The sequence below is a fragment of the Agelaius tricolor genome, unplaced genomic scaffold, assembly GCF_023055355.1.
Source record: "Agelaius tricolor isolate 1412-34295 unplaced genomic scaffold, bAgeTri1.0.p SCAF_25, whole genome shotgun sequence".
In the NCBI taxonomy this organism is placed as follows: Eukaryota; Metazoa; Chordata; class Aves; order Passeriformes; family Icteridae; genus Agelaius; species Agelaius tricolor.
The window spans coordinates 1,745,547-1,764,822 of NW_027269285.1; the positions used below are offsets into that span (position 1 = coordinate 1,745,547).

Below are 19,276 nucleotides of genomic sequence, written 5' to 3' on the forward strand. Positions count from 1 at the left end.
GACCCGGCAGCCTCGGGAGGGATGAGTGGAGCAGGGTCCAGCAGCGAAGCAGGGTTTGGAGAGGGATGAAATGGGTGTGGAGAGAGGAGAGGGTGAGCAGCACAGACAAGGGGGTGTTATCCCCCTCCCCAGGGCCAAGGATGCTCAAATAATTCCCAGAAATGTGTGAGGAAATGGATTAATTGGAACAGAAGAGGCAGAAGGACAGGTAGTGAATTGATGTAAGAAAAGGGTGGGATTTAACAATGCCCTCAAAACGGCCCAAGCTGCACCCTGCAAATCCAACCCCCTCCCCAAAGCGTGCTGCCCTTGGGCACAGCCCTCAGACCAGGATTTCCAGCTCGTGGCCATCCCTTATCCCAGCTCCTGGAAGCAGAACAGGCACCTGATGCTGAGCAGTGCCAGGTTGGGACCCTGCCACGGACACAGCTGGGCCCTCACGGTCCCTGCTGGGCTGGCAGCAACTCCACATCCCCAAACCACATCCCTGGAGGAGCACAGAGCCTGGTGTTCAAGGATCTGTCCTTCCCCAGACCCGCTTTTACTCACCTTACCCCCACCTCCACCCACCTGAACTGCAGGAATTGAGCACTCAGAGTACAAACATAGACACTCGCTTTTACTATGCATATTAATAAATATTCTTTATTTAAATTTTTGCACATTGCGCTTTAACATATTACATCCAAAACATTTTGCAAATGGATGTCTACTTTGTAAAATCTTATATTCAGCTCCTTGTCATTCTGTACAGAATTATAGGTACAACATTACTTTGCCACTAGTTTGCTTTTTGTAAGTCTCACAGGAAGAGAAACATTGAATGAAAAGAGATGGCTTAAATTAGAAGAGAGGCTTGCACAGCTACTCAACTAAAGATACAAGCCTGGAGAAAGAACAAAATTAAGGAAATCACCTCCACCAGCCTCCCCCTGGAAAAAAAAAAAACCAAGAAAAAAAAAATAATCACATTAATTTAAGATAAAATTTTGCCGTAAGTCACTAAATTAAGTTTGGAAGGAGAAGGCGCAGTAGTCATCTCGAGTTTCAGTGACAGACAGAGTTGGATTGGGTTCAGTTGGCTCCAGCTGTTGCCAGCCAGCTGTTGCAGACGGGCCCCTTGTGGTCGTTGAGGCGACAGTACTTGTTGAACTTCTCCTTCAGGTGCTGCCGGTACTGCTCCCGGTTGCTGTAGAAAGACTTGTTGTTTGCCATGAATGATTGGATTTCATCCTGGGAGATGAACAGTTCCTCATCAGAAGTGCACTCTGACTCATCCTGCAATGACAAGGGGGATTTCAGAGCTCCAGCACTGCCCTCCTGTGCAGCACACATCTGACCCCAGCCCAGTGCCCAGCTGGCTGATCCAGACACTCTGCTCACACAGGGCTCTGCTGGTTTGGGGTGAGAAGCAGCCAATTCAGTCATTAAATGGATCCAAATCTGCTTCAGTCTTCACACATTCCCATGGGAAGAGGATGGATTTTATTAGAGGGCTTTGGTGAAAAGGTGAGGAAAGAAAAAGGGGGAAAAAAGCAGGAAAGCGAGAAAGAAAATTGAGGGGAGGGAAGATGAAAAAAGAAAGGAAAGAAAAGGAAAAACCAGGGAAAGAGAGCAAAGGATCTAAGTAAGTGGAAGGAGAAGGGAAGGAGAGGAGAGAGATGAAAGCTGCCCAAGGAGCCTGCAGTGGGAAGCCACATTTGAGGCCTGAAGGCAGCAATAATGCCCACTTCATGTTACGGAATAATGCAACCCTTGACAATGAGCACTTGCAACACAAGTTCTGTCACCGCATTCCAGCCACCATTTCTCCTCCTCTGCAAAGCATTCAATTATAAACTTCTCAGGGAACGTGCACGAGGAACTGAACTGAACACTGGGACTTAATTCCTCACTGGGAGTTGAGTTCTCAGCCCCAGAGATTAAAGCAAGATGCTACAACCCAAAATTCCAATGCAGCGGTTACTTACAAGGAGTTCCACTAAGCTTTTGGCACCTTTTCCAGTATCAGGGACAAGTGACATTTCTGTAGGTTCTGCAAACTGTGACACATTTTTCATATGCTCAAACCAAGGCAACTGCTGGCCGCTTTTGTCTGCGCTACAGCAGCTCTCAGCGTGTGTGTCTTTGGTCTTGTCGCGGTGAAACTCTGTGTGCATGAGATTTCCTGAGCTCTCTCTGCTACCTGCATCTGCCAGACAGCTCCCAAGCTTCTGAATCTGGAATGGAAAAAGCCTGAAATCAACTGCCAGCAGAGTTTCATGTGGAATGTTCGAGTTTGAGAAGGAAGCAGAGGGAAAAGGGAAGGTCCAAAGGTGAGTGAGGGTAGATATTTACACTTAAACACGTGCCTGGGGAGCTGGGGGTGGCACATTCACTGAGAGTGAGTAAAAGTGCACGTGCTTAGGAACACAGAAGAGACTCCACCACAACCTACTCTAGAGGAAGCACCTCAGTTCCAAAACTTGGGATGACAAGGGAACAGGAGATCCCTGCTGTCCCATTTTCAGCATAAGTCTCAATCAGAATTTAAAATCCTTCTGTAACTACTTTCAAATGTAAGCACTTAGAGAAGCATCTGGCAGAGCCATGTTCCTTACGTGGTCATTCTCACACTTCAAAGCTTTACTTTTCTTTTTCTTCTTTTTGTTTTTGCCTTTTGTGTTGCTCTCCTCTGCATTAGCCCAGCACTCCACACAGCTGTCTCCATCCTCCTCCTTGTCGTCGCAGCGATGGACGCAGGCATCGTCCCCTGCAAAACACAGCCAAGTTTCTTTTGAGATGCTGCAGATCTGGGGGTATCAAAGCACCATTATCTTCTTCCCAAACCTACCATTTTCATCATGGTTGCAGATGCCCTCAGTGCAGGCCACGTCCGAGCCCTCCCGGGACCCCGTTTCGCTGCCCTCCATGCTCGAGGAATAGCCACAGTCGCTGCCAGTACAGTGTGGAGATAAACCTGAGACAGAGGCCAAAATTACTGCCATCTGTAGGAACTGCTGCACATTCTATTATTATGCCTCTAACAAGAGAGAATTCAGAGAACCCCAGACAGGTTTGGGTAGAAAAGGTCCCTAAAAATCCCCTCATTTCACCTCCCTGCCAAGGGCAGGGACTCCTTTATAAAAACTGGTGACCACTGTTCACCCCATAAATGGCAAATGCTTTTTAAAACTGAAAAATACTGAGATTTAACATACCTTTCTTGATTTTAGGTGAGCCTAATAGGGTACCACTACTAGGACAAGTGCAAGAAGTGCTTTCATTAGTAACAATTACTTCTACACAGTTGTTGGCTTCTTCAGTGCTACCACAGGCTTTGCAGCTGCTTTCCATGAAGTTTGAGTTCTCCTTCAAACAGAAACAAAAAACATTGCAGGCACTGAAAGCAGCTCAGCCAGCACTTTTGTAAAGGATACTCTTTCCATGAGAAAAACCAGCTGACATTGACTGATAACAGCATTGCTTAGAATTCTTCACGAGTACAACACAACTAAACAAAACCCCAACCAATTTACCTTGACCCACAGTCACAGCCCATTAAGGCCAGCCAAGAGATGCTGAATAATAATTCCACTTAAAGGTTCCCCCTCTCCAAAATCCAGTGGTAATTATCTACAAGCAGCATTTGAATCCCCAGCTTCTGAATGACCAGCATAACCTGAACCTCAGATTTATGATTTAAAAAACCCCGCAAGTTGAGGAGTTACAGGTTTACAAAGACTCTGCTCATCTGAAAGAGCATTAAATTCCACCAGGGACCAAAAGACAAGAACATCCCTCACAAATTCTACCATGGAACAGTGATCTGATGGATGAAGCCCTAAAAAGCCCCAGCTAGCCATGTTTACCTTTGCCTGATTGATTTCCTTCTCTTCTGCTGCCTGCAGAGGAGCAGGGATCTCACACACACATTTATTTTTCCTTCTGTTCTTCCGCTTTTGGCGTTTCTTCTCTTGTTTAAGCTCTCTCACTCTCTCTTCTTCTGAAAACTCTTCACAGAGCTGCTCCAATCGACTAATGCCCTGCACTTTTTCCACAGCCATCTGTTTACAAGAGGTTAGATCCAGTTACAGAAGTCATCACTGTTCAAGCTTTTTCATTTATAAAACAGGAGGAGGAAAACAGCCAGGAGTGAAATCCCAGTAGCACCACTGTTGACTACAGGAGAAAAATGCCCACCAAGATGCAACCACTTGCTTTAGATTGCTGGAAACTCTCATGTGGGGGAGCTCTGGCTTGCACCTATGGCCCAGATTCACATTTTTCAGTGAAGAGCTGCAGATTTTAAGGCACTGTTGGATCTGTGATCTCTGATCCTGTGGGAGTAAAAAACTCCAAGAACTAACCAGCTCAAGGCTCCACTATGATCTTGCCCAAAATGATTTTTCTCCTCCTTCTCTGGTGTCTTAGAGAAAACAGTTATTATGAATGGAAGATGAACATAACAAAAAAGATATCCATGTCATATAAACTGGTGATTAATATTAAGTATTGGTATATGTTAAAGGAACTGTCTAAAGCTCAGGATCCCACAGGATCAGAGTGCATTCAGAACAAGCTGAACACAGAAGTTTGCAATCACTTTTGTAATTCAAAACCACATCCTCCATTTTTACTCATACACCAACCAAAAACTGTTGTAGCCTGAGCTACTTTAAATGCAATCAGGTAGAAAAACAGAATTAATAACACAGAAGGTTCAGTGTACTGGAATGGGCAGCTTGAAAGTAAAAGCAAGCCTCAATCTTTTCTATTCCAGTTTATTCCACATGGAAACACTTCAGTATTGCTGTGCATGGATGTCACACAACTCAACAAGGGATTGACTGCAGCACCCTTGACACTCCTTCCATCCCAGTGCTGAAAAGCAGAAAATGAACCACAGTGACAACAGGCCCAGCAGCTCAGACACAAGTTGCACAAAACTGGATGTTTTTACCTCAAAGCTCTTGCGTAAAGCATCCACCCCCAGGTAAAAGAGCATCTGCCACGTCTGCTCCTCAGCGCGCAGCTTCTGCCAGATGCGGTGCAGCCTCTCGTAGAGGTGGATGCCCAGGCAGGTGAGAACCTCCTCCTGGGCTATGTCTATTGTCTTGGCGTGCCTCTCTCTCCGTCTGGGGGAAAGGGGAACCAAAGCACCGTTAGAGCAGCTAGGAGCCCACCGAAGGATCAAAGCAGGGCTGATGTGTTCTCTGGAGGCACAGCTGCAGCTGTGTTTGCAGGAGCAGCCTGGCAGGGCTCTGCTGTGCTGCATGCAGATGCAAAATAGAAAGGAACAGGTCAAAGCCACCGCTGTGAAGCAGCACTGTGTGTTGCCACCTCTGGCTTCAGGTGCCATATCCTGCTCTTCCTACGAGGGGATCAAGAGTTTAAATGCCAGAGATGCAATTCTTTTGTGTCCTAAAATTTGCTGGAATTCACAGCAATTATTTCACCATCAGTTAGTTTGGGCTGAATAAACACACAGGGAATTTTGTACATTACTTACCGTGCTGAGTAAAAACATTTCAGTATTAATCTGTCCATTATCCATCTATTACCTATCAATCTGGTCAATCTGTTAAGGTAAAACTACTAAGAAAGGATTTACCCTCCTCATTAAACCATTATGACTGAGCTTTAAAGGTACTGAGGTTGGAACTAGACGATCTTTAATGTCACTTCCAACTCATTCTATGATTCTCCAATACTGAGCTCAGAACTTTTCACCGGATGGTTTTAAGACACTTAAAAAAAGGTTCATAAACACACAAATGGCAACAAAACCAACTTGGATACTTGGCATTTGGCAAAACTCAACCAAGGCTCTCTTTCTATTTCGCATATTTGAACACCTCAGTGGACAAGCAGGCAGCTCAGGGAGTGAACAACCAACTGGAAGACATTTGGTCACTCCTTCCAAAGCACAGCCGGAACCTTCCAAGCGCTCTCTCCGAGCCTACACCACTACGGATATCCACAACCATGAGTTCATCACACAGCAAAGAGGCAAAAAGCCACTTTGGGCAAAGACATTGGAGAGTCAAATAAAGAAGCAAAGCGCTAGATAGCCCACTCTAGCCAATTACATACTCATACCCTCCTGCGAACTCGGGCTCGGCCCGGCCCAAGAGGTGCGCGATGAAGTCGGTCTCGCAGCACACGTGGATGTGGCGCTCGTGGGGGCAGCAGCGCAGCCCCTCGTACAGGGCAGCACAGTAACCCTTCTCCTTGCTGCAGTCCAGCTCCCCAATCAGGATGTTGTAGGCACGCAGCACTTTGTTCTTGCAGTCGGTGCAAAACCTGGGGGGAAAGAACAGGATCACGCTCGCTTCGCCCAAACGGGCTGGGTGAGCGGTGATGTGTCTGAGCTGGGGTGTGAGAGAGCTCTGCTGCTTCAAAAATGTAATTATTATAGTAATTAGTATAGTATCTTCTGGCTATGATCCACCCAAATTGACCATGAATCATCCCATCTATTCTACATTACCAACCTGGATATCAAACTTCTGTCCTCCAACCCATGGAGCGGAGCCCACCCAACAAATCCTTGATTTGAAGGAATTCCCACACGGAATTCAACTCAAAGATCAGAAATCTCAGCAGTGAGCAAGAGCTGCAAACCAGGGCGAAATCTCTCTCCCAAGTAACACACACCACACCACCTTCTAGCAATTCTTTCAAGTGTACTCAAGTGAGTGATAAGAAACAAGGCAAAGTATCCTCTGGTGCCTGCTGTACAAGAATGATCCTTGTTTCCACTACAAACATATTTTGAATTATTAGATTACTGTGCTGATGGCCAAACGAGGGTTATTTATAACACAACCTACTCATTTTAAACATGTGACAGCTCATGTGTGACAGGAGTATACTTATAATTAAAATCCAAGCAAATTAAGCTCATTCTGTGTCATAAGAGGAGTAACCTTCAAGAGGCCACAAGATCTCTTGCTGGATGACTCTAAAAATGCAAGTCAGACAAGCTGCTCACATTTCAGCTCAAAGCTGGCTCCCCATGCCAGCTCTGGATGGTGTTTTTCCCTTTCCTAGTGTCTCCAGCCATCTGACAGCATTAAATCAAACATATTTTGCTGTTAGACCTACAATACCTGTCTGCTTTCTGCGGTGGAAGGAGAGAAAACAGCAGTATTATTGCAGGTTAGCACCAGGAAGGCAGCCAAGGCAGTGTTTAATGTCACAGGAGATTAAAGTTATTTTGTTTCCAAAGTGTTATTTCCACAGCACCGCCACCCCCGCGCCCATCTGTGCCCCCACAGTTGATATCAGAACCTTGAGACTGCTGGAAATTAAAACTTTTCAATCAGCACGGCAGGTCCTGTGCACATGCAACTATAATTTAATGGTTTATTTCTGCCCTGCAAGAGAGATTTAACAGCACCAGGCACAAACAAGTGGTTTAAAACAGTGCTTTAAAGGCAACACCAAGCCCAAAATCTGCTTGCACTAGTGCAGCTCACAGGATTCTGAAATGGCACAGACTCCCTGAACACCTGAAAACAGGCACAGCCCAAGGGCAGTGAGAGTGAATGAGAACACACAGTTTCTAAACACTAAACTGTAAACCATCATTTAATCCTTGCAAAAAAAAAAAAATGAAGACAAGCATCTATGACTTCACCAAAGGTCTCCACATCTTCCCTTTCATTAAACACAAAGAATATTCCTCCATCTTTGGCAAAGTCCCCCATCACCAGCAAGCTGAGATGGCCAGTTTCACAAGAAAAGCCCTCTCCACTTTGAACATTGTGGCCTCACAAAAGCCCAGGAAGGTGTGCTGTGCTCCCCTCACGTACCTGTGTTTCCGTAGGTAGGTTTCTAAGGTTTCTAGGAGGCAGCTGGAGTCGATCAGAACCACTTCATCCCTGCACTCCTGGGACATCAGCTCCCACACGTCCATCCAGCAACCCCTGCGTGAAAACGACACCAAACTCTTCCTCACCCTGCTGGGGGGCAGCAAAGAAGCCCAGCAGAGCCTCATTCTTTACCTGACTGCTCCCTGGGAAGGTCCATAGCAGAAAATGATGCTACACTTGTTCTCTTTCCTCTTCCTGTCTTCTCTACTTTTCTTAACTGCTCTTAATTTCTTTGAACTGAGTCTGCTACTGCTCCTTTCACTGTCACATAGTATTACCAAACATTTTTCAGACCTATAACATATATATTATCAGCTAGTTATTCTTCCTAAACAAGTCCTATGGAAAATGCTGCTCTGTTCCTTAATTTTATTTGAATTCTTCATAGGTTAAGCCTTTATATCTATGAAAGTTTGGGTCAGAACTGAGATGCAAATTTTGCTGTCCATGTTTATAACCCAGACTCACCATGGCTTTCTAATGTTACAGCTGCAAACCAGGTGTGATTTTCAGAATATTACTTTAAATATAAACAGATACAAGTTTTAATCAGGTGAAGATAATTCAGTAAAATAACAAAAGAAAAAAGCAAAACAAAAAACCCCAAACAACACTCACCATAAAACACCCTACCCTAAATTTCAAAAATCTGTTAGAATATCAAAGTAACTTTACAACTCACATTTGGATGTGCTAAAAGTGACAAAAAATGGACTTTAAATAACAAGTCATGGTTACTTACAGGCTTGTGTACACTTGACACCTTATCAGAATGGTCATTTCTGTCTTATGGACACAACAGAGCAGGAAAATGGGAAGCAGCAGCCCTGTTTCCTAATCAGAGGAGTTCTGTGTGCCATTTCCCAGTTTGCCAGGTCCTAGGGCTTGCATTCAGGAGAGTTTCAAATGCTCCTGAGTCCCAAACAGAGCTGAGGAGCCAAAAGCCAGGCACAGGCTGAGGACATAAGTAACCCTGGAGTGGCATTAGCTGCTTACATAACTCCTCTAATTAAACACACAGCCCCAGCTCAAAGCCTTTTTGTGTGGAGGAAATGCCCAACAGATGCAACTCATCTGAAGAGTTTCTTGTGAAGATGAGGAGCAGGAGCTCCATGTTGGTAAATGAGGTTTGTTCTGTGACAGCTGGGTGCCTGCACAGCCCAGCCAGAGCCTGTCTGTGGCCACTGCAGGCAGATTTATTTGAATTTGTACCAATGCTGATACACTCTGGGTTTCAGCTGAGGAGGGGAGGGCAAGTTCAGCTTCCTTAGCAAACTGCACTGCTTGTCCACAGGCCATGTTCTCTGGTAACCCCCCAGGTTTTACCTGCAGAGTATAAAACATTGCTCTTCCTCATATTCCCTGTTAACCTGCCAACATCCAAAGGGGGTTTATTCCAGCATGAACTGGGGAAATAAAAGCAGCATTTTCCTCTCTATTCATTCAGCTTCAGAATTGTTCTACCTTGCCCAAGTGCTAACTGCAGGTTCCACAGCACCTGTTCTCACACAGAAAAGATTAAGCTTACTAAATATAAAAAAAACCCCAAAACCCACTTTCATTATGCTATGAATTTGCTTTATTTAAAAAAGAAATACATATATCTACACCCCTATACTCTCAGGACCTTGTGTAACACAAGCTTTAAACTAATTTTGTGAAAGGCCTGTAACCAAAATATAATAGAAGATAATGAATAGTTCCCAGTATCCTCCTCAAGCAGCACAAGCAAAAATCAAGTGTCAAATTCCACATGCATGGTATCCCAGGGGATTTAACTAAACCCAGGAGACTCCAATCTGCATAGAAAAATACATGTCCTGTAACTGGAAACCATGAGCAAGCTTTCACAGGTTGGAGGCTTAAGCAGCAGCAGAACACAGCTGAAAAAAAAATGGTCCAGACACTCCAATTAAGCCCAAGAGACTAATTTATTGGTCATCATATTAAAAAAATAAATAAATAAAAGGAGCCACCCCACAAACAAGAAACCTCCCTAAAATCCACAATAGATTTACCGGGAGTGTTTTTCTGCTTAACCAGCTGGAATAAATCATTTCAACTTCAAGACAGAGGCATATATGCATATTGTTCAGTGGTGTATTCAAAACATGCTGTCACTTTTGAGAAAATACATTTTATGGAGTTCCAGTTTTAACCCTGCATCCAACCACAATAAAGCCTTTGGTTAACAGTTGTGCAAGGCATTTTTAATAATCCCAAGTAAAATTATGTATATTTATTTAGCATGTACCATTTGAAAATCTGCTGAGCAACCATTTTGGTCTAGAGCACAGAAACCAGTTTGTCTTTCTAATAGCATTGTTTATATCACAGTGCAGAAGCCATCCATGCCCTGAGCATGCCCAAAACTCCTGGTGCTTCTCTTCCTCTCCCCAGCAACTATTTAGGTCTGCTACAATCCAACTGCTACTCTGGCAAGCAGGTCAGAGCATAAAAACTGATCTCAATGCTTAAAAATAAATTAGTCTCAATTCTTTGCTCCCTTAAAATATTTCAATTGTGCATGTTAAACACAGACTTACCCCAAAGGTTTTGGTTTGTGTGTGTCCAGGGAGTGTAGCTGACACCTTTTGTTCTTCTTACTTTTGGGAATTGCATCAATCATGTCATTCAGTTTGGACCTATGGAAAAAAAAACAAGTGAGGAACTTCGTATTCTGAAAACCACTGGATCAGGTTGCACTACCTCAGTCTCAACTCTGCACTAACCTTCCCTACTTTTCCTGCTAACTGGAGCAAGAAGAACAAGCTGAAGCCAACTGGAAGGCCAAGACACACTGTGCTGAGCACTGCCTGTTTGCTCTGCTGACAGCTCAGGAACTAATGCCATTGTGCTCACCGAGCCCAGAAGGTTTCACTTTCTCAGTGTTACCTTTCTACCCAAGTGCAGCCAACTTTGGTGGAAAAAATTAACACTTTTATTTTTTTTACAGGCCAATTAGTGAGGCAAACACTCTTCTTCCAGAGACCACGAAAACCCCGCCAGCGCCTGCATCAGATTAAGGACTAAACATTAAACACTGGCATCTTCCAACTGCAATCACAGCCCTGCAACTGGTGCTACCAAAGATTAGGTCTGCTTTCCCCCCAGTTTAGGCAACAAGCAGCTGCCATTATGGACGTTGAAGAGGAGAACGTGCTGTGACAACTCAGCATCACCACCAAGGCGCGGCAGAGAGCGGGGATGGCGCGAGCAGCCGGCAGCCACTGACCCATGCACGTAGAAGAGCGTGTAGAGCTTCTTGGCATCAGTCATGCAGCTGCGGGTGACCGAGAGCACCCCCTTGGGCCCCACGGTGAGGGGCTCCAGGGCAGGGTTCCCTGACTCCACCAGCTGGGAGAAGAGGCGCTCCACGCTGCGCCGGCAGCCCACGCACGGCACCAGCTGCGACAGTGCGCTCAGCACCTCCCGCGACGTCACCATCATGGCAATGTTCAGGTCCTGCTGCTTCAGCATGCTGTGTCTCTGCAAAAACACCACAAAAGTCAAATCATTCCACACTTATTCTCTGCTTCTTTCTCCTCTTCATTGCCTCCTTTCACCGCAAATGCTGCTTCAGAATAACCTTCCCAGAATGTCCCAGAATAACCATCCCGTCCCAGTTGGGAAATTCTTTGTCTCCACCTCAGCACAGATGTTGTAGGAAAAGGCCTCACACACACCAACTGCAAGTTTTCATCTTCTACTCACACTCCTTTTGTCTTTGGCACACTGAAACTCATAAACTCTCGTTGGCATTTATGGAAATCTCATTTACAACCAGCTCGTTCTGCTCATGAAAATTTAGCAGTATTTTTCCTGGAAGGCTAAAAGCCATTTCCCATTACAATCCTACTAGCTGGAATTAAAGAAAGCACACATTACTACTCATGGTGAAGCCTTTGACTTCAGTAGTGAACACCCAATGTGTGCTATGAATAGAACACTAATGAGAACACCTTCTAATATTGCTGACGTCAATAAACAGTTGTAGATTTGTCTCTGGCCCCTGTGTCAAACACATCCAGGCACACATCCTCACAAAAGCACATACCCTTCTAGTCCTCCCTGCTGAATTACTGCCTTGGCTTTCAGCAGCACTGGAGTGCCACCAGCAGAGCTGTGCAGAGCAGAGTGTCCCTTCCTCACACCCCAACACACAAACCCACCCTTGAGTTGTATCTGCACTGGCAGTGTCACACCACCAGAGAATTCTCTGCTTTATTGTCACATCACACCTCTCAAACACTCCCCATGCACAAAGGACTTGCCACAACTTCTGGGGAAATGAAGAAAAGACCACACAATACTGCAGAACTCCCATCCACTGAAAAGAGCAAGTGCTCTCAGTTCCTTCTATGCAATGTGGAGAGCAGAGGTACCATCAGGTAACATTAAAGGTTTGTGCTCTTAGAGGAAGGCCCATTAAATCACCTGCCAAGCACTATCACTGTGCAATAACCCTGTTTCCTGTAATTAATTGCAGGAGCCACAGCAAAGCAGGAACGAGCTATTTTCACAACCCAGCTGCACTTGGCATGCAGCACATGTCTGCAGTGCTGCTGTCAGCCCTGAGAGAGGCAACCCTGCAACTGCAGAGCAGCAACCTCTGCCCCTCTGCACACCAAGTGGCACCTCCCTGCAGCTGCTACAGGTGCCACAGAATTTGGCACATCAGTTTCTAGGATTAAAGTTTCTGGGGTACCACAAAACCAATTCTCACTACTTATCTCTATAAAGTCTGCAAATTGGCACAAAAATTCTGCCCTGGTATGGGCACTAATCACAAGAACCCAACCTCGAGCAATCCACACTTCCACTTGAAAGGGTGGTTCAAAACTGCTCAGAAAAATAAAAATCAGGATGTGTTTAGAAGTTGCAGCTCCCACAGCGAGTGCTGAGCTCCCAGACATGCAGCCATTGCCTCCTGACAAGACAACGTGCAATAAATGCTGAGGAATCCAGAGCACAACTGAGCCCAGTGCACTTTGGTACCAACGTGTGATTGCTCCCAGGTGCTGACGTGTCTGAGGCATTCCAGGAGTCACAACCTCCTGGAGAAGCAAAAAACACCAACCTGAGGAAAGCAGAAGTCTCACTTCTCAGGAAACATGATTTACCTGGATGAACTGCTTCAGTTGTGTGCTGTTATTCTGATGTCCATCGAGGTTCAGCACATTATCAGGAAATTCCATCACCATCTATACAAGAGAGGAAAAACAATTTAAAGAGGAGCTTTCAGACAAAACAAACAAATGAAAAAAAAAAAAGCCAAACAGAGCATTAGTTGCTTTACTTTCTTGGGGGAAATAAGACTGAAATTATGTTAAATGCTCGTTCTTTTCACATAATTACTGGAGCTTGGGAAAGGATAAAAGTAACTGTGTCAGATAGTGAACGTCTCAGCAAAGCAATAAATGCTTCATTAATATAATGTTCTAGAGGCAGTTTATAAATGACAACTCTTAAATAGCTGTTAGAAAGCAAAGGTTGCTAAATGGACCATCAGTGTTTATATCATCATCTGTGTGACTTGAGACCCTGCTTCAGTTTAAAAAAAAAAAAACAAAACAAAAAACAAAAAAACTTCAACACACTGAGAACCAAATGGACCCAACAGCTTAACTCAATTTATAAAGCTCTGAGGAAACAGTCACAACAGTTTAATGACAGAGTCGACTCCTCCAAAGGCTAATTTCAAACCATATTAACCCAACAAGGTACTCCAAGGCATAGTTTGCTTTGTGTGATTGCAGCTGCAACTCTCAAGAGGCTCAAAGCAAAATGTTAAGCCTACAGAACAATGTGATTACTTGTAAGTAATTAATAACATTTCTTATCAAATTACTGAGAAACAAAGAGGGCAATTTCTTGGGAGGCAGGAATCAGGAAAGTAACTTTCAGTCAAAAACCCAAGTGTGCAACCACGGAATAAAATGAAAGAACTAGAAAAATGTGTAAAGCCTGGCTGAGTTCTCTTCCCTGTCCAAACTGAGAAACTGAGGGAATTTGTCAATATGAACACTGAAAGTTCACTTTAAAATCTAAAAGGCAAAACAACAACTTTGGTTAATAACCCCAATGCAAATGAACACCAAATAAAACTGTCTGATTCAGCCCTTCTCCTCCTTCCACCTCCCCTCAGCTGTCTAGGGAAGGCAGAATTCCCTGCTGCCTGCCCGAGCACCAACACTACCCCCAGAGCACTCTCACAGCCACTGCTGCAGGCACCGAGCACCACTCCAAAATAAACAGCATTTCCCTGAGAACAAGGCGCTGTTTTGCTGTGCCCCAATCTGAGCGTTGGCACAGCTGCCTTATCTCTGTGCAGAGCAGAGCCAATCCTAAGGCCAGCTCCCCTTCCAGCCTCCCTCACCCCCGAGCCATCCACACCAGTTTCTGCTGCAGGTTTGGAGGTTTCCTACACCACTAATGTGGTGTTTCTGTGGGCCAGGAGCTACAAGCAAAAGTAAAAGCTCTATCTGCTAATAACAGAGACAAGAGATAAATCTGCCTGTTTCTCCCCCCTCACCTTCATCTCCCACTATCAGACAACACCCTGAGGTATTTTGTACGACAGAGCAAAAGAATCAAAGACTAAATTAATTCATGTGTCTGATCAGATTTTATTAAGTGGTTAAACATCAACCACCATCACACCCTGAACTGGAAGGGAAAAAAAAAATCCTGTAATACCACATCAAATGGAATGCCTTCTAGAAACCATAAAAGCTGCTTAAGAAATGAAAAGGGTTCAGTACTGAAACCTCCTTTAATTTCTGGCTGAGCCAGAAGGAACAGGGAAGTGAGGTGGTGAAGAATCCACCCAGGGCAGCAGCATCTGCCTGCACCTGAGCTGCTTCCCGGGCTACTACAAAGCAAATTCCAGATGAGGAGCACATGGGCCATTCACTCCTCATTTGCAATCACTAATCACTGATTCCACATTTAAGGCACAGATTAACCCTTTCAGCTGACTGCTCCCACTATTTTTAAAATTTGAGTTTTCAAAGAGGTAACAGAAGCCAGTCACTATCAATAACCACCATTAAAGATAGTGCTGCAGATGTAAAATTCTGTTTCAAAGACAGCTGCATGTCTTGTAATAGCTCTCATTAAGTATTTAAAAAATAAATTATAGATGACAGACAAGGAAGCTCAGGGTTCATTCACTTGCTGCTGCAGAATTTTTTTAATAAAAGCCTCTAGAAACCACCTAGAAATCCAAACACTTTGTAACAACAGCAACAGAATGACAAAAAAAAAATGGACACAAGGTAAGATTTCTTCATGGTGAGGATGACTTGCACTTGCATAAATGCCTTTTCTCCAGATTGATATAAAACTGATTTACAGCTAGAGGACCCTTTCAATCATGAGGATGGTGTAAAAAGCAGAAGGGCAGCAACAACACAGTGCAATTACACAAAGTTTGGGCCTGGTATTAAATTCTGGGACTAAACCACAAATGGCATTTTAGGCTTGCTGAAGTCATCCACCTGGTAGAGCTGAATTTTCACTCTCAACCTATTACACACAACAAAAATAACAAGAGCATGGCAATCCTACATGACACAAACTAATGGGTAATGTTTATAAGGAGTCCAGGAAGGATTAAAAAAATAACAACAAAAAAAAAAAAGAGAGAAATCCAAGAGCTTAAAACCACATGGAAAATGAATGGGCAAAACAGCTTTCAAGGTGTGGCCAAGACACCAAAAAACTCAAACTTGCACTATTCCTGCACAGTCTGGGTTTTCCAGGTCATCAGCCCCCCAGGAGAGGCAGATACTGCTTTGGACAGCTTGAGGGGAAACTCTGCCTAATTCCTGAACACAGCTAACCAGAGAGAAGCCAAAACCAGGGATTATATTTGGCAAATTAATAATATGCCACCATTCACATTGATCAAAACTAAAATACAGCAAAAGGACTTCCTGCAAATGCTGCAAAAGCAGATGGGGCCTGTCTGAGGACATTCAACACTTTTGTTCTGGAAGGTGGAAGAATGGTTTGGGTTGGAAGGGACCTTGAAGATCATCCAGTTCCACCCCCCTGCCATGTGCAGGGACACCTTCCTTAGCTGATAAAACTCAGGGATTCTTCCGTCCTAAACATTAGATTAGGAATTTAAATCACTTAAATTTCACATCACTTAAAGTAACAACAGTTACTCTTCCACTATCAAGAGAAATCAAATATGAATCATTAAGATACCAAATTACACTAAGTGCAATATTATTTTCAACACATTTTCCTGCTTTATTAAAACAAAGAGCAACTGGCTAGTTAAGAGATTTTTTTTTTCCATTTGCTCCGTGTTCTCCTCCAATGCAATTTTTGAACCTTCCTCTAAACTCACGAGGAGAAGGACCAGAGAACCTCCGAGGTGCATTTAGCTGATTTTTCCACTGAATCTTCTGGAAACGGCCAAACCACGTTTTCCAACTCCCAGCAACACCCCGAAATGGGAACTCTCAGATTTGTTACATTTCTGCAGACTCGATAAGCCTGACTTCACGCCAAAGCCCTCGAAAACGCCTTTAGCCTTTTCTTGCCTGTCGGAGAGCAGAACAATCAGCCGGTTTTAAGCCGGGTTTAACGTTAACATGGCTCCCTTCCTTCCCAGCAGAAAAATGGCTTTGCTCCACCCTTGAGCACCGAGCCACGCTCGTGGCTCCGGCACAACTTGTGCACAGGCCCCGGCACGGCGATAACTCCCTCATTATGCGGCTCGCCCGCTCTCAGAGCCGGCCATCAGATAAAAAAAGTTGCCACATTCAGCTCTGCTAACCCCAAGTGTTGCAAAGTCCCAAAGATTAACGCCGCGGGAGCCCGAGGAGGAGCCAGCGAGGCCCGGCGAGGAGGAAAGGCCCGGCCTGGGGAATTGCAACACGCGGGAGGCGCGGGCGCAGCGGGACGGGCGGCGGGGACTCACCGTGAGGGTGTCATCGATGTAGAGGGGGATCTGCCTCTTCTCGAAGGGGAACTCCTCCTCGCCGTCCCGGCACACCGCCACCAGCCGCGCCATCGCTGCTGCTGCTGCCGCTTCCTCCCCGCTCCAGCCTGCGGGCGGCCCCGGCCGGAGGTAAACACCCGCCGCGCTTCCCCGCCACACTTTCACCAGCAGCCGGCACCCAGCCTGCGCTCCCCATCGCCTGATTCACCACGCCGAGCCCGGCCCACCCACCCCGCCGGGAGGGGACCCGCGCGGGCCGGCAACGGGCCGGGAATGCGGCAGCACACGGGCACGGCGCGGGGGGAGCGCGGGCAGAGCCGCGGAGAGCCCCGGGGACAGGGGGAGGTGGAGATCAGAACGGGGAGACGGAGCCCCGGGCGGGGATGGAGATGGAGCCCGCGGGGGAAAATGGAGCCGCCACGGGGAGATGGAGCCGCCACCCCCCGCCCGCCACCGGCCCAGCGCGGCCGCCGGGACCCGCCCAGCCCGGCGCGGCTCTGCGGCTCCTCCGCCGCCCCCGGCCCGCGCGGGGGGAGCCCAGCCCAGCCCGGCGCTGCCCCGGGCGCCCCGCGGAGCGGCTCCAGCGCCCGCCCCGCCGCCTCCCCGCGGGCTGCAGCCCGGCTGCCCCGGCAGACCCACCCCTTCCTCCCGTTGCTGCGCGGCCTCGCCCGGCTCCCCACGCGGGGCTGCGCTGGCGGGGAGCCGCCCGGCGCGGCGGGGAGAACCCCATGCTGCCGCCCGTACCCTCGCCCCCCCGGGAGCGCTGCCCCGCGGCCGGCGGGCCCTTACCGGCTGCTGGCGGCGCTGGGCGGCCCGGGCGCTGTGACAGGCGGGCGGCACCGCGGGTCCCGGAGCCGCCTCCTCCCTGCCCGCCCCGGGGCCGCCCCGCCCCGCTCTCGCGAGAGCCGCGGGCACCGCCCGGGCCCACCCCGGGCACCGGCCTGGCCTCGAGGCCGCGGGGCGCTGCGGCCGCTCCGGGCGGCCGGGAGGGACGCGGGGCTCTGCCCGGGGGCGTCGGGAACGGCTCCCGGCGGTGCCAGGAACGGCCCCCGGGCCGGCGGTTGGGCCGGGAGCGGGTGCCGGCCCCGGGGCGTTGGGGGTTACAACGAGCGGGGCCCGGCCGGGCGTTACCGCGGGTGCGAACGGCCCCGCCGGCAGCGCGGGCTGATAAAACCGCGCTGAGCTCAACGCTCTGAGGCACGGGCAGGGGCGGGTTTTGGGGTGTCCTGTGCCGGGATAAGCGCTGGACTCGCTGTCCTTGGGGCTCGCTGAATTCCCCGCCTCAGACGCCTCCCCGGCATCAAACGCGGCTGGTGCCGAGCCAGGCAGGGCAGGATTGAACAGCTCTGCTTGGCGCCTGCAGCACCCCAGTGCAGCCTGCCCGAAATCCTGTGGCTGCCTAAATTAACCAGCCCAAAAAAAAAAAAATTACAAAAACAACAACGAACCCAAAGTCTTTCTTGAACTACGGAATAATACAGCTGACCTGTTCATTCTTGTTGTGTATGGATATAGGCACTAGAGCCCTCGCAATAAAATGCAGGGGAGCGGGATAATAAAGGAGCAGGATTCTTTCTTGTGTCTGCATAAAAGGGATGTTTAGTGGAGGACCTCCTCGGGCAGCCGCTGTAACGGGAACAGCAGTCGGTGTGTCCATGGTTTTCTGCCGCAGGAAAGCTGGGGGTTTGTTAGGAGGGAGAGTTTCTCACACCGGAGCACCCTGAACCACGATGAATTTGGGTCTTTGAAGGGATGTGCTTTCCTGTGTCACTCCTCCCTCCCACATCAACAGCAGCATTGTCCCAGGTTCTGTACTCTTGGAGTGCACATTGATACAAAAAGCACCATTACATTAATACCATTTTTATCCACGGATTTTTAATGTTTTTTTAAGTCGTTGGAACACGTGGCTTGTTTTGTTATCTCCAAGGCGGTGGAAAGGCAGCCAGCCCCTTCCTGTGCTCATTTGCATGGGCCTCTTTGCCTGGAAGAAATACCTGTTCTCTGGGACAGAGTGGCTTTGAAATAGGATACTGCCTGGAATCTTCGGAGGAACTTCTGACTTCAAAAGAGACACCACTGCAGCCGGGAGAGGAGGCATGCTGGAGTTGATCCTTAAAAATAATGAGATGTGGTAAGGAGTTAGTGATGTTTAATAAAAAGTTAGGGATAAATGTAATCAGCTCCACTCTCCCACCATATCCCAGGATTTTTCTACCCTGCAGCCCTACAGAAAGGTCATTTGGTGGAATTATGGCAGCTAAGGCAAAACAATTTCTGTTTTCCTCTGCTTCACTATTGCTGAAGTAGGTGACACATGATGGTTGAACCATTAGTCTTCCTACTTGAAACATCTTAAATTTTTACTCATTCTGTAACAACTAAATAAAAGTTTCTGATTTTAAAAATTATACCTTTAATCTGCACAAAGGGACCTTTGTCTAAAACAGGCCAG

The 19,276-nt window shown here is 47.1% G+C and overlaps 1 protein-coding gene across 2 annotated transcripts; it reads right to left on the reverse strand.

Moving 5' to 3' along the window:
- Positions 1 to 617: 617 nt before the first annotated feature.
- GGNBP2 (gametogenetin binding protein 2) lies at positions 618 to 17,767 on the reverse strand. 2 transcript variants are annotated; one of them, XM_071448063.1, is made up of 14 exons: positions 17,611 to 17,767; positions 16,801 to 16,928; positions 12,983 to 13,063; positions 11,095 to 11,348; positions 10,406 to 10,504; positions 7,800 to 7,913; positions 6,076 to 6,285; positions 4,943 to 5,117; positions 3,852 to 4,046; positions 3,201 to 3,351; positions 2,834 to 2,959; positions 2,601 to 2,752; positions 1,971 to 2,219; positions 618 to 1,278 (listed from the first exon to the last, which is right to left on the reverse strand). In XM_071448063.1, exons 2-14 carry the CDS (start codon positions 16,891 to 16,893, stop codon positions 1,075 to 1,077), a joined length of 2,103 nt encoding a protein of 700 aa, XP_071304164.1. In that variant the 5' UTR covers positions 16,894 to 16,928; positions 17,611 to 17,767; the 3' UTR covers positions 618 to 1,074. The 2 variants fall into 2 exon arrangements, with proteins under 2 accessions (XP_071304164.1, XP_071304163.1); XM_071448062.1 differs by having other exon boundaries at positions 6,082 to 6,285; positions 17,611 to 17,744.
- Positions 17,768 to 19,276: the final 1,509 nt, after the last annotated feature.